The sequence below is a fragment of the Salvia splendens genome, chromosome 13 (genome assembly GCF_004379255.2).
Source record: "Salvia splendens isolate huo1 chromosome 13, SspV2, whole genome shotgun sequence".
NCBI lineage: Eukaryota > Viridiplantae > Streptophyta > Magnoliopsida > Lamiales > Lamiaceae > Salvia > Salvia splendens.
The window spans coordinates 1,157,993-1,173,388 of NC_056044.1; the positions used below are offsets into that span (position 1 = coordinate 1,157,993).

Here is a 15,396-nt window from a genome sequence, read left to right on the forward strand (position 1 = left end):
TGTCCTTTTGTCCCTAGTTCTTTTCCTTTATTTTTTGAAAACATAACAATTAAATCCCAATTTCTATATGTAATGCACTCCTAGAAAAATGAAATTATATACTATGAGACCGTTGAAATTGATCAAACTTTGTGATTTTTCGTCCAGTTGTCCCTAGCCCTTTTCCTTTTTTTTTGAACACATAACAATTAAATCCCAATTTTTATTTGTAATGTACCCTAATTCAATCTATCGTTTTTCACTCTTAAATATATGTCCATGAAGTATTTAAATCCAATAAAACAAGTGATGCAGATAAAAACGTGTTTCTCACAAACAATTAATTGGGAAAGTGCTGAAATAGTGCGTAGTGGAAGCGAAAAATATAAAGAAAAAGAACGAAAGAATGAATGAATGAATGAATGAATAGATTATTTTCACAGCTCAGATTCCAGCTTTCCAATTTGCCAAACAAAAGCATTTTCATTTGGGACAATTGTCACTCGTCAAATCATGCACATGGCACTAACATCACACTGCAAAATAAAATAGTACTCCCTCAGTCCATAGACGTCACACTTTCTTTTTTAGTTTGTCTCATAAAAGATGTCACATTTCATTTTTTTTAGAAAAAGGTCTCTCTCACATTAATATAAAATATATTATTTTCTCTTTCCACTTAACACACAAAACAACACCTCCTAAAATTCCGTACCAATCCCGAGGTGTGACATCTACTACGAGACGGAGGGAGTACTTAAATTTATAAAGTGCAAACAACAACAAAAATCCACACGTTTTCTAATATTTTTTTACTCATATTTCGATTAATATAATTTAATAAACTACTATTTATTTATAATATCACGAAGAATATGTCATTTCGCACTTGTCCCATATGACCAAATTTGACAAAAATTTAAGTTGAGTTAATAGACGGAGAAGTTTGCATGGATCCGGCGATCAAATACACGAGCGGACGTAGAAAAAAATATTGCTATACACACTCTTTATTATAAAATTAACGTAAATTTACTTTTTTACATTACCTTCATCTTCTCTTATACCATCCTTTTGTATCCAAATTGCTTTGTTCTTCTCTCTTTTTATAATCTTCCTACAGTTCAAGCAACTTTGACAAATTCAATATTACAAAATAAATAAATAGAGAGAATGGTAGAGACTTAAGTCCGTCGTCATCGCAGTCCAGCCATCCCCATCACGAAATGTGGTCGAACATCGATATCGACAGGGACGGATCCAAGAATTTATATGAAGAGGGGCAAAAATATGTATTCACAAAATTTAAGAGATTTAAAGAGGGGCAATTAGTAAGAAATTAAAACAAATTGAGGTGGGGCATTTGCCCATGCTAACTAGTAGCTAGATCCGTCCCTGGATATCGAGGAACTAAATGTAAAATTAGAGATAGAAATACACCAGTGAGAGAAATAAAAGATAAATTTACTTAATTTGTGGTAGTATTTTATTTTTAGATTCTACACTCAAAATGAAATTATTTCGTAATTTCCAATTTTCCATCATCACATTAATAACATCAAAATTAACAAATGAAACATTGGATTCATTACTGTCCCCTCTAAAATTAGTACCATCAATTTGCCGAACAGCATCTTCAATTTAGCTCTCTCTTTCTCTCTCTCTGAGATACAGTTGAATGCACAAGAATCGATTTTTCTGCACCCAACGACGCCGGGATCTGCGTTTCAACCCAACAACGGTATTTTCTTCGATCATTCGCGCTTTTTTTCTGGGCGATTTTGTTTCTATTTTTTATTTGTTTTTATATGTTAGCAATCAATAAATGTGGCAGACCAATCACCCATTCATCTGTTTTGCTCGTTTTAAATCCGCATTGTGCCGTCTTTTCATAAAAATCTAATCTTGAGCTGTGGATGATTCTTATGCTGTTTCGTGTTGGGTTTTCCGGAAATGAGAGAGGATCTTGTTCGTATCGTTTGTCTTTCTCTTCGATTGCGCCGAGAAAACGAATTCGATTTATCCCCCTTTTGCTTTGATCATTGCAATTGTGATTTTTTTATTGGGATTTTGTGTGTGCAGGATTTAATTGGATTTGTGTTGATTGAATCCGGTGGAATTGGCACTGACTAAGAGAAAAAGGGGTTTTGTTGTTCTGTAAATAGGGGTTTCAATTTGGGATTTGGTGAAGAAAAAAAAGGTAGGGAGGAAAAGGGGAATCTGTTGGTGTTAGGAATGTTGACTAAGAGTGGCGACCATCAGACGGTCCCTTTATCCGTGTTGTTGAAACGGGAGCTCGCCAATGAGAAGGTTGAGAGGCCGGAGCTCACGCACGGCCAGGCCAGTCAGAGCAAGAAGGGCGAGGACTTGACCTTTATCAAGACTGAATGCCAACGAGTCTTGGGCGATGGAGTCACCACGTATTCTGTTTATGCGGTATATCGTCACCCCTTTTGCTTCTATTTATTGGATCAATTTAGTTGTTGGTTCTTTTCGTGTAGTATTGGACTCTTCGTTTGTTGTGTTCTTTTTTATATTCGCTGATTCTTCGTGTTGTATGGTTTTTGATACTCGGGAAAATGGATGGTATACGCGAAATATAGAGCTCCTTTAAGATTGAAACAGCAGTATAAGTTTAGAAATCAGAGTTCAATGATATCGAAGAAATTGCTGAGTATCCAGCAGTTCGCTTTGTATCATAGATTGATGATCTTTTGATTCTTTTCACGTGTGCCTTTTCTCGTGAAAGGTAGAATTTTGTCGGAGATTTGAATGTGCAAATTGTGCTTTAGCTCTCAGTTTGTTACACTTGCTTTATGGTGCTCGTGTTGCTTCTTTTTTTCCCTCTTGTTTCTCATCAATATTATTAATTTTCCCAAATTCTTGTTTGCAGTTATTCGATGGTCACAATGGACCTGCAGCTGCAATCTATTCGAAGGAGAATCTCCTGAATAATGTCGTGAATGCTATTCCACAAGATCTTAACAGTGAAGAGTGGGTAGCGGCTTTGCCCCGGGCTTTAGTTGCAGGGTTTGTGAAAACCGACAAAGATTTCCAGGAAAGAGGTACTAGTGTTTTTCTAGCACATAATCCGACAGAGTAGGGTTTAGATGAAGAGTTTATTGTGCGGAAAATTTATTCGTATAGGACAATGTAGAAGTCTAGCTGGATCCATTAGCATGTCAAAATTGAAACAGTTTTGGAATTTTTCTAATTCAGTAATGAAAGCTTTTAGAGAACTGTTATAGTATTAACTGTTTGTATCCATATATTAACTGGAAATAGTAAAACATCCAGCTTTAAACCTTGTTCAAACGGCGTTTCATTTATTGCTTATCCAGATAAAGAAAGTACTTTTTCAAGACAATTTCGTCGCATATTTTGCCAATTTTCTTTTATAATCCTGCTTCAGAAGTGTATATAATGCCAAATCGAGATTTTTTTTATTGTCGACTACCTAATAAATGACTTAGGTCGATGGGACTTCAAATAACCTCGTTTGCTTTTAATATTACTGTTTGCATATGGCACAATGCTGTAATACACACTCTCTCTCTGCAATTGGGTGCTAATTATCGCGTATTTTTCTCAGCCCAAACTTCAGGAACAACGGTAACCTTTGTAATAATTGAGGGTTGGGTCTTAACCGTTGCTTCAGTTGGCGATTCTCGTGGTGTGCTTGAATCAGCTGAAGGGTCGATATATTATCTCTCAGCAGATCACAGACTTGACTGCAGTGAAGAAGAGTAAGAACGCCAATTTGCAATTTCTGTGGTATTTTTTTACTATAAATCCAGTTCTCTGATTGTCGATGGAACAGGAGGGAACGGATAACTGCAAGTGGCGGTGAAGTTGGACGCCTTAATACCGGAGCTGGCACAGAGGTATGTACACTTTAGGCTTCCCTTTCCTATTGGTCGAGATATAAATTTTAAATGTTACTGATGCTTTGGTGCTACGTAGATTGGTCCATTGAGGTGTTGGCCCGGTGGCTTGTGTCTTTCACGATCCATTGGTGACTTGGATGTCGGAGAATACATAGTTCCCGTACCTCATGTGAAGCAAGTCAAGGTTTGTTTGCTTCATCACATACCTATCTTTTTCCCCGATTTTAAATTGATACTGTTGCTTCACAACCTTGTTATGAGCCAGTGGCTGGTAAAATAACCGAACGGAATATAACACGATGGAGGGAGTAATACTTATTTCGATGTTCTTGTTGGTCATTTGATATCTTTTTCTTGAAACTATAGTGCAAACTATGACTTTAGCTAAATCATTTCACTTGTGAAATGCAGCTATCATCAACTGGTGGGAGGCTTATTATCTCGAGCGACGGTGTTTGGGATGCGTTATCTGCGGAAACAGCTTTTGAGTGTTGTAGAGGAATGCCACCAGATGCTGCAGCCTCACAGATTGTCAAAGTAATTTTATATTTTGTGTTTTTTCTTACGAATTTCATATCTCACATTAATACGGTTATCTGAATTTCCCGTTGTCGTATGTGCAGGAAGCTGTACAGGTGAAAGGGCTTCGAGATGATACAACGTGTATTGTTGTAGACATACAGCCTCCCGAGAAGAACGACCCGCCAAAAGTACCCCCTAAGAAGCAAGGGAAAAGGGGCATAAAGTCCATGTTTCGGAAAAAGTCGTCAGAGTCGACTTCTCTGCCCAGCAAGGAAGAACACATTGAACCAGTGATGGTGGAGGAAATGTTCGAGGAAGGATCGGCCTTCCTATCGGAAAGGTATGAATGATTTTGTATAAAATATTTATATTTCTAAACGAGAGAGTCTTGTGTCAAACAGTCTTGATGTACCTATACACGGATCCAAACACAAACAAAATTATAAATAGACCACCGAATATGGACTTGGATCCGTATATGGGTACTATTTGGCGGATCTTGACCTTTCAGACGATGATCAGTGTTCTTAATTTGATTCGTTCGTTGTGTGGTAAAAAGGTTGGACTCGAAGTACCCGGTGTGCAACATGTTTAAGCTGTTCGTATGTGCGGTTTGTCAAGCAGAGATAAAACCCGGAGAGGGCATTTCAATACACTCGGGAACAGCCGATTTGAAAAAGTTACGGCCTTGGGACGGCCCTTTCCTCTGCTCGAGCTGCCAAGACAAGAAAGATGCCATGGAAGGGAAAAGAGCTTCCGGAGGTAAGCCTTCACTTCGTTGCTAAACTCCATGGAGAACTCTTAATGTGTTCTTGCAACGCATTCATTTCTTTCGTATTTCCCCTTTTTACCAGCTTCAAGATATAGTAGTGGAAGTGACTAGTCGATCTCGTTCGTCCCTCAGAAAACAAGTGCTCAAACCGATTTTAACTGCAAAGGCCATTGTATGACAAGATCAAAACTACCATCTGTTGCTATAATCTAATAGTTGGAACCCCTATTGTGAATAGCTAAGACGAAGACCGTGTTTTTTACTTTTTTTTGGGTTTGGACTTGAAGATGAAGAAGATCAACGAACCCTAAAACGAGTAAGTCTTCTTGTGTACAATCGTCGTAGAATATACAGAGATAACTTATTTGTTGATCGAGTTCATTATTTACTCAAATACACTCTTTCCTACCTCACATAGCTAACAAGTGAAAAGCTATCACCATTGTAATATTTGTCACACAGAATGTTTTAATAGGGTTTTACTTTGTCTTAGACAACATTATTTCTTGGTGTAACATTGTTTTATATTCTTTCTTCTATGATTAAGGAAGCCAAACATTCACAACTACTAGCTCACTATGATTAAGGAAGCCAAACGTGTCAGACCGTCTGACTGGTCAAGATCCGGATCTGGATTTTTGGCCCATCAGAAAGTCTGACACGAGTTTTTGTGTACTTAAAATGTGCGAGATGTCGTTGTTGAGATTGGCTCATTTGTTGCATAAAACTGTAAAGGCATATCTCTTTGCACCTTTTTGACTTGATAGTGACAAAGGAAGAACAATTATGCACTAAAACATACTCCCTTTCATGGATTGAAAGATCAAATGGTCCTTCTCTCATCCCAACTCGTGGTTGTCGAACCTCTTAGATAAATCGATCTTTAGCTAGTCTCCCGTCGCCTGTTGTGCTCAGATACACCGCGTTTCTCGGTTGCAAATAGTGTTTCTTCTTCTGTGCCTGGCTCTTTCGAGAGTCAGACACCAAAGCCCGATTCATGAAAAATGAAGAGCCTGGCACCAAAGCCTGATTCTTGAAAAATGATTGTAGAGAAGCAATTGCACATAAGAGATATCACAGTCATGACTTATGCCTTTTGCAATAGCCACTAAAAATGCTTGTGAATTCCCTTTGGACAGAAGGGAAAATTATGTCTTAAGGAAGACAAAGGCAGCAAGCAACGTGAAATAAGACAATAACTTTGCTCTTATCTCATTTTGATTGATACCAAATGTTTTTATGAGTGGTTTGAGTGAGTCTGCCCACCCAAAATAAATAATGCATCCATGATTGGGATGTCGACGTTAACTATGCAAACAATTTTCCTACAACAAGAGGGTCTAAAGGATCCAATGGCGGATCCAGAAAATGGACATGTGAGGTAGTATATAAGTGAAGAAGGGCATTAATGGCGTCTGAAGGTAGAGTCGATATGGTGGCCGTTGGCAATGGATGTGTCATCCCCATTACGTGGTTTTCGTTCCAGGGATATCATTGGATTTAGGAAACAGAACTTGTGGGGTCATACACAGTGAAAAAGATTATCGCCAACATTGCAAGGGGTAGTGTAATGTCCTCCCCATTTTGTGGAAGACTGCTACCCATCCTCCTTCGAAAGGTGCCATACTATGCATTGATCTAGAGAGGAATATCTCGAGCCTCATGCAAGACAACTAAATACACCTCAAGGTGTTGCTGAGAAACTGTGGATGGAGAACAAAAGTGAACCCCAATCCCGAAGGATTAGGACCGAGTTGTCGGAGCATGGAGTTGGTGGTGGCTCCAATGACCTGAATTTAATGAAGTTTTTTTACTCTCATGGGTCAACAATGAGGTCAGTCAAAAGCTATTCATGCATGTTTATAGTGGGGACAAAGTGGTCCTTTTCGGACAAGGAATCATTTGCATTAATTGTAGACATTATTAGTTGGTGCAATATCCCATTCGAATCTCTGAATATAGAGACTTGAAATTCAGCCACCACCAAATATCTTCATCATCCAAGATTTCTTCATGGCATCATAATTCATACTACTACAAACTTTTTGCTTTTGTTTACTCTAGTTTCATATTAATTATTAAATGCCTACCATTTTTCTTGTTTTAAAATCTTCTCACAATAATCAAGTTGATTGCTTTGCCGCATGTTCTGTGATTTATGTTTGGAACTTCTCCTTCGACTTTAAGCTAATGCGAGACTACTGCTACTTCTATGATGGATGAGGTTGATGGATATCTTCTGCCCATTTGCTTCTGTTTTTTTCTTGTATTCTCCATATGCTCTTCTTCTGTAATGGTTTTGAATAGAGCGAACACCGTAACATATTAATAAAAAGCACATATACATGGATTGCCTGAATTGACATTTTTATATACACGGTCATGCATAATAGCCTTATAATAATACACTCATTTGTAACAATTTGCGGATCGTACAAGATCAATGTTCCAGATAGAATTCCTATCTACTAAGAGTAATTTTTTATTTGGAACGATTAGATAATAATAAGAGAAGAGACATGTGTTATTGTTGCACTTTCCTCGTAAATAGAGGAAACAATTATTTTGAAGTAGGGAATGCATAAGGGGGATGGATCCTCATAAGATAGCAAGTAAGAAACTTCCTTTTGCATTATTTTGGAAGATTTAGATAACATAATTGTTTTTCATTTAATTGAGTACAAGTTGTAATCATATCCAAATAATTGTTAATTCACCGCCATCTCCTCAAACTTATACACCATGTTTGTTATTTGTTAATTGTGTTTTTTATGGATAATAAACAGGAATTTTTAAAAGCCGTGTTACTGCGCAAACTCGATATCTTTGACCTCAGATATTAATAGCTCTACCAGACAACACACACTTGTTTGGTTTTATTATATTGATGCATGAGATTGAATACAAGACTGAAACAACAAACTATTAATGTATAGTCAATGAAGATTCAAGTGGGGTTGAGGGTTGACTAATTCCACCGTCGACCCATGATCCCAAAAACTTTACTAAATTTGTCTTTGGAGTTGCCTTCACCGTCCTATGTGACAGCTCCACTCCGATCTTTTGGGATTGGGGTCTACTTTTATTCTTCGTCCATCCGCCATTGTCAGCGACAACCCCATAGCTTGTCTTCTGTTGTCGGTGGCAACCTTCATTGTCTTCGATCTCAGGAGTTCCGTTTCATGGATCGAGTCATGGTAGCTTCAATCAATTTTAAGTACTATGTGACTGGTTTCTTTCCTCAAAATTAATAAAATATCTAGATTCTATTGCTAGGAATTCCATAACACTCTTTATCCAAAACGATATTTTGTTCTATGAACAGGTGAAAAAATATGATATAAACGTACATGGTTGTCAACAATAAGACAGTGATGTGTTGCAACACCAAATTTAAAGAAATTTAAATGAATAGTTCAAATTTATAAACTATTTTATATTTAATCTTTCTTGAAATTATTATCTTTTGTTGGTATATATATAGGACTACTAATTAGTTTTAAAACTTATATGAGCGTGACACTATTTATTTTTCATTTCTCCAAATAATCAATTAAGCATAAAATGTCTTCACCCTCGTGCTTATCTATAGTCAAAGCAAGACAAATTAATCTCATTTTTCAAAGTTTTTTTGTCATCTAACAAGACTAAATAAAACACACATGAGAGTTGAAACCTAAATTTAAATATCTACTTTACTAATCCACGAAACAATGCAAGTATATTTCTACAAAAAGCACTCAACAAAGCCTGTGAGCATATCACTTAGTCTTTAATAATCACGACCTATATCATAGTATCTTGCTTTTCCAATCTCAGATTCTTCTCGAATGAATAGTTTTCTTCTAGAGTTTGCAAATACACCACAATTTTAAAGCCTCATTAAATTTAATCTTATTTACTAAGAAAGTGAAAAATTTACTCTTTATTTGACATTATTTCAATGAGAGCGCAGTACTGTCATACGTTAAATAGCTTGAATCCTTAATCAGTTCGAGAGGAAACATTTTACCAAATAAGATGCAATTCGATAGTATTTTAAATAAAACTAGGGCTGGGAAAATATACCGAAATACCGCACTTACCGTACCGACAGTTTTAGGTACCGTAAAGGTATGCATTTTGTATATACCGCGTTATACTGCATCATACCGCAAATAACACGGTATACCGCAAATACGGTATATACCGCAATTTGCGGTATATACCGGAAATCACGGCATACCGCGGTATACCGCATATTGCGGTATACCGAAATCACGGTACGGTATACCGCCAAAAGCGGTATGGTAACGATATCTAAATTTTGGTATACCGATTTTTCGGTATACCGCAATTGCGGTATACCAACAAAAGCGGTACGATAAATGTATGGTTTTTGGTCATACTGCACGGTACGGTACGGTACGATATGCGGTATGGCCATTTCGGCGCGGTATACCGTACCGTTCCAACCCTAAATAAAACTCTTAGTGATGCTGTATAATCAATATGAAAATTTGCACTAAAGACATAAGCTAAATAAGAAATTTGACATCATTTCAATTATTTCAATAAGAGGACACTAACAAATATACACAAAATAACTAGAACACTAATATACAACTTCGAAAAGAAATATCTTACCAAATGAGATGCAGTTTACCGTAGTATAAAACACTTAATGATACTATATGTTCAATATGGATATATAATAGGCTACTCTTCCTCAAAATAAGTAGCTAAGTATATAATTAAAAGGTTTTAGCTTCCAAGATGTGACCCCACTATCATTGGTTCCATTATACATCCACCACATGCCCCCTTGCCAAAATATGCCAAATCCCATATTATATAATTGGTACACTTTCCATGCATAACACAATTTTAGATATAGAGAAGACAACAATCCCCCATTTTCTTTCAAATTATCCTTATCCTTCTCCAATTAATTAGGTAGCCTTGAAATTTTGTTGGTCTTAAAATCACCAAGAAAATCCATCATGAAAGCACAACATCCTAATGAAGCACAACCAAACGTACAGCCCAAAAAGCACCACGTACACCTCAACCAAACCCCGCCCCCGCCGTCTCCTCCGCATGAATTCTCCTTCACCATCTCCCTCCACCAGCCGGCCTCCGCAAAACCCTCTCCTCCGCCGTTTGCCGCCGCGATAGACCTATCTCCGGCCGACGATATCTTCCTCCACGGCCACCTCCTCCCCCTCCACCTCCTCCACCACCTCCCCATCTCGCCGCGCTCCTCCACCAACTCCCTCGACAGCTTCACTCTTCCGATCAAAGAGCTATTAAATAATAACAACAACAGCGAAGACAAAAGCCGCCACGTGGCGGAAGGGAAGGAGAGAGGGAAATCAAAATCCTTCTCTCTCCTCGGAATCCGTAAAAAGGAGAGAGAAGACGACGGCGACAGCCACAACAACGATAATCGGAATAATCAGCAATCAACGGAGAAGAAGCGGAAATCGAGATTCGATCTGATCAAGCGGTACGTGCGATTCGTGACGGCCTTTCTGTCGCCGGCGCGGCGGCGCCGGAGGAGATCCGGCGAGATTTTCCGGCAGCAGCCGTATTCGTATTCGGGGAATATAAGGGTTAGAAAGAGGGGGAGCGTGATGAGGGGGCGGAGGAGCGAATTCTCGGCGCCGGCGTCGATGAGGACCTCGCCGGGGAACAGCGGGCTGCTGGTGGCGAGCGGCGCCGCTACTCCGACGGCGGGGAAGAGCGATAGCACGATGGAGGAGCTGCAGGCGGCGATTCAGGCGGCGATCGCTCATTGTAAGAAGTCTAATGCTGTGGAAGATAAAAGCAAGATACAGCCATAATTTTATTGTTTTTTTTAATCTATTATTGTAGGGATTAATTAAATTGAATTTTGCATAGTTTTAATTTATTGTAAAAATTGTTACATGAGAAAATAAACATAGATATGTTGAGGTACACACAATGCGCGATCGGTGGTGGAGCTGTCAATTTATGGAGTTTTTCGACTGTATTCATGGACTAACGGTGGGGTTGGTCGATCGTACCCACCGTCCACTCTACTTAGAACTGTCACTATTTGGTACTATGAATAATTGACATATCACTATCGATGGCAATATTTTTTGAGAGACAAGTAGATTATATTATACGATGATGATGAAATCTAATTGATTATATACAGTGTTAAAGCATACATAGTTACGTTAATTTTGTTTTGTAAGATTCTTATGAGGGAAGAGTGGTGGTGTGATGATGTATGGATGCTCAACACAAGTCACTAAATGTGCAAGGTAGTACTTATTATACTTCTTTAAAAATGAAAAAAAATCAATACACATGTACATTTATGTACTTATAAGATCTATAGTTTTCTAGTGGCATTAATTATATGCAGAATAAAACTATGAAATATAAAAATATATTAGTATTATTTTTTATAGTTGTTGTTGACTGTTGTTATTGTTATTGTTGTCGTTATCATGAATGTTACTATTATTTGAAGTTAAATATTCTAGGTTAAACTCTTATTGAAGTTTTTCCCTCTAATATATTGCATTAGCCATTACATGAGAAATTGTGCATGAAAATTATAAAAATATTATGGAATCATCGATTATCTGAATCTCGAAATTAATAATAATAATAAGTTAATTCATAAAATCTAGTTTTCATGCCAAAAAAAAAACTTAAAATTCAATACTTAAGACTAGAAAAAAGCCTACGTGTCGAAAATGTTGAATGATACTATGATAGTATCAAAATATCGATCTAATTAGTCAAACATAATTCATCATGACATAAAAATAAATGAATCTTACACGTAACGAAATATATTATGAATGGCGTCGTACTTTGTTTGAAAGTAGCATTTCAAATGTGGCCTACATGATAATAGTATTACCATTTGCAATGTTGAAATTCTGAAAATTTAATAGTCCACATATATATGTAAATCATTGAAAATAAATTTGACGTGTGCAGTCTTTTTGGAATATTTATTTTTATGGTTTAGGAAAATATGTACACCATAATAAACAATATTTGTTTACTAGTCGATGTATTGATTTAGTAGATTTAATTGTGCCCACGTGTATTGTTTACTTAATTAATCCGTTATCCGAATTTAATTCGATATTAAAAAGTCTCAGTAGTTAACTGATCTTTTATCGACTACAAAGTCGATTAAACTATTTTTTATTCAATTGCAGTTATTAGTCATGGGACTAAGTTTATTTCATCAAATACGATACTTTAGTGGTGACTATTTTTTATACTACATTTTGGAAAGAGTAAAAGCGAGAAAATCGCAACAACGAAAGGAGTAATATCATTTGGACCAAGAAAGGAATTTTTGCCATAGGAAATTAAACTGACACGAATTCGAAACGTTAAAACTTTGTAAAGACGATTTATTTATTTAATGCAAACATCATTATATACGAATATTAGGCTCAATTTAATTTGACGTGAATTTTAAAAGATTTTAAGAAATATATAATGAAAAAGTGAATGAAAAAGATAATGGAAAATGAGTTTATTTTATATATTTACTTGTATAATAAAATGTGAGGTAGATAAAATTAGTTGAATTCTGAGTCCATTATAAAAGTAGTAAAAAAATTAATTTAAACATTTATTGGTGGACGGATGAAAAATGACAAAATGAGACTATTATTGGTGGACTAAAGTTGCACTCCCTTTGTCTCAATAGATATGGAACATTTAGTTTTCGGCATAGGAAAAAATTGTTTCTTTTCCAATTAATACAATGCTTACTTGATAACTAATTAATTAGGAAAAAAGTGTCTTATACTAATTACACGGTCAAAGTAGGCGGTTGGGCCAGCCTCTTCGTCCTCGTCCTCTTCCCCTTCATCTGTTGCTACACCGCCATTCTCACGAAGCACTGCTTCGAGAGTGCTCATGGCATACTCACCTTTCCTGATATGGGATATGCCACCTTTGGGAGATGGGGCCCCCTCTTCGTATCAGTAAGTTGTCAGAGTGCATCCTTAATTAGAGTCATAACATATATCTAATCTCGTGCCAACACGAAACATTCAGTATTGTAAACATAAAATACAATATTGTGAAACTGTAGATGGATTCCTGTAGATTGTTATAGGTAAATTGCATATTATATTGTTGAGTTTTGCAAAATAAACTATATATAAATGCAATCCGTCTATATATAAAATGAAACGGTCTATATCTAAAATGCAAAACTCAATGCAATCTTCCTATAACTAAAATATAATCTGCCCGAAATCCACTACAGCTTCTACAAATGTTTATTGCATTTTAATTAGTGTGCATGTTTCGTGCCACGTGGCCGCACGAGATTGGATGTATGTTGGAACTTTAAAATTATTTAGTTATTTTTTTAAGTACATCCCAATATCAACATTTTCATTTGAACATGAACTAGAACTAAAACTATCTTGATTTTTTTTTATTCTTGCAGATCATATTGTACTCGGAGCTATATGCAAGTGCAATACTTTATTGCACTGTATTCTCACTCAATTTCTAACACACAAACCACGGATGCAGATGTGGTGCACGGACTACTTGATTTTGGAAGGGGATAATCTCTCAACAATATTCTCAGGAGTGTCTTTGAACATACATGGCTTCAAGATTGACACAAAGCATCTATTCGCAATCGTTGCTGTGCTAGTCGTCATTCCCACTCTCCTCCTTAAATATCATCGATTTCTTTCTTACCTTTCCGGTATTGCAAAATAGTACTTACATTACATACCTTATTCTTTGTGTGTACCAATGTTTTTTTTTCGCAGCCACGGGAGTCGTTGCAACGATGGTTGTAGTTCTATGCTTGCTCTTTGTTGCCACAGCAGAGGGAGTTGGCTTTCATCACAGCGGCAAACTGCTGAACTTTTTTTTTTTTTTTTTTTTTTTTTTAAATTAACTTCATATATTTACCACTGAATGTCTGATAAAACACAATTCAAGAGAGTAGTTATCATATTGTATACTCAAACTTTGTAAAAGAAGCATTTCATGCTGGTTTTATTTTTATTTTCTTCTCATCAATCTGATCATTTCTTTGCTGCAGTTTCATTATATGTGCTGCCTTCTACGGTAGCGCTGCAGTGATGGGATTCCTCATGTTCGGGCCGAGCACAAAATTGCAGATCACTATGAATCTACCACAGCACAAACTCAGCTCCAAAATCGCTTTGTGGACAACGGTAACACGCTTCTCGCCTCACCATTAGGCATGTTTTTATGTTAGTGAACTAGTACAATATTTGAACATTTTCATGCTTCTTTTCAACAGGTTATCAATCCATTCTCCAAATATCCTTCATTAGAAACATACTTTTTCTATTTGCAAATTTGTAACATAACATGAAATATTGTTGATATGGTTCAAGATTTTCCTTAGCTAGGAATTAAATTGCATTGACATTGAATCCACTGGCTAGAGCCATTGAGGAGTTGCTGCCATTGAGAATATCTAACACTCACGTGTCTTTCCTCCTTATACGAACATCACTCGTCCTGTCTTCTATCGTTGTCGCCATGCTCGTCCCCTTCTTTGGTAGGTGCCTTAATTATTTCTCACACAACGCGTCTCTCTCAATGAAAAAACTCAGATTGATGTTTTTTTTCCTGCAGACACTGTGATGTCTCTCATAGGCTCCCTCTTCGGTGTTCTCATCGTAAGGAGTTTACGTTCATTTTTTATCGGTTACGTGACTTTTTTTCGTTATTTATTTATTTATTTATTAATATTTGGGTTTTGATTTAGGCTATGGTCATGCCATCTCTATGCTTCTTGAAAATTATTGGAAAGAGGGGCACTAAAATGCAGGTATGCATATCTAAAATTCTAAAACGATTTTGATACTCTTTTGTTGTGTTGTTTGTTGATGATCTAGTCTTCTTCTTCACAGATCATTCTGAGCAGCTGCATTGCTGTAATAGGCCTCGTGTGTGGGATCATTGGGACATACAATGCCTTGTTAGACCTTGTGAACAAGTACTGAAAAGCCGTTTGCATTCACCATATTCTCAGACATATTAGTCTTTTTATTCTTCTATTTTCCTTTGTAGTATTAGTTAATCGTTCTAACTAATAGTCGTACATTGTTGTGCCAATCTTTTTGTACATTGGTTTGCGTTGGAATTGGATTTTGACAATTGGTCTTTAAGCTGGTCTTTAGTCGTGGTTCGAGCATAGTCTTATCTTTTAGACCAACTGACTTGTCCAAGTAGCCACAT

The 15,396-nt window shown here is 36.7% G+C and overlaps 2 protein-coding genes and 1 pseudogene across 2 annotated transcripts; all 3 read left to right on the forward strand.

Moving 5' to 3' along the window:
* The first annotated feature begins 1,561 nt into the window (after positions 1-1,561).
* On the forward strand, positions 1,562-5,728 carry LOC121762545 (probable protein phosphatase 2C 12). The gene is made up of 10 exons (XM_042158449.1): positions 1,562-1,720; positions 2,062-2,415; positions 2,873-3,044; positions 3,572-3,725; positions 3,800-3,863; positions 3,943-4,050; positions 4,278-4,403; positions 4,490-4,728; positions 4,948-5,150; positions 5,243-5,728. Exons 2-10 carry the CDS (start codon positions 2,215-2,217, stop codon positions 5,269-5,271), a joined length of 1,296 nt encoding a protein of 431 aa, XP_042014383.1. The 5' UTR covers positions 1,562-1,720; positions 2,062-2,214; the 3' UTR covers positions 5,272-5,728.
* A 4,279-nt stretch (positions 5,729-10,007) lies between these two features.
* On the forward strand, positions 10,008-11,100 carry LOC121761145 (BRI1 kinase inhibitor 1-like). Its single transcript, XM_042156746.1, has one exon. The coding sequence runs from the start codon at positions 10,143-10,145 to the stop codon at positions 10,983-10,985; it is 843 nt and encodes a 280-aa protein (XP_042012680.1). The 5' UTR covers positions 10,008-10,142; the 3' UTR covers positions 10,986-11,100.
* On the forward strand, positions 11,090-15,265 carry LOC121762200 (annotated as a pseudogene).
* The last annotated feature ends 131 nt before the right edge of the window (positions 15,266-15,396 follow it).

Coding starts and splice junctions, on each gene's coding strand:
- LOC121762545 (XM_042158449.1), top strand. CDS start 2,215: ATGTTGACTAAGAGTGGCGACCATCAGACGGTCCCTTTATCCGTGTTG. Junction 3,726..3,799: donor CTTGACTGCAGTGAAGAAGA/GTAAGAACGCCA, acceptor TCGATGGAACAG/GAGGGAACGGATAACTGCAA. Junction 3,864..3,942: donor ATACCGGAGCTGGCACAGAG/GTATGTACACTT, acceptor GGTGCTACGTAG/ATTGGTCCATTGAGGTGTTG.
- LOC121761145 (XM_042156746.1), top strand. CDS start 10,143: ATGAAAGCACAACATCCTAATGAAGCACAACCAAACGTACAGCCCAAA.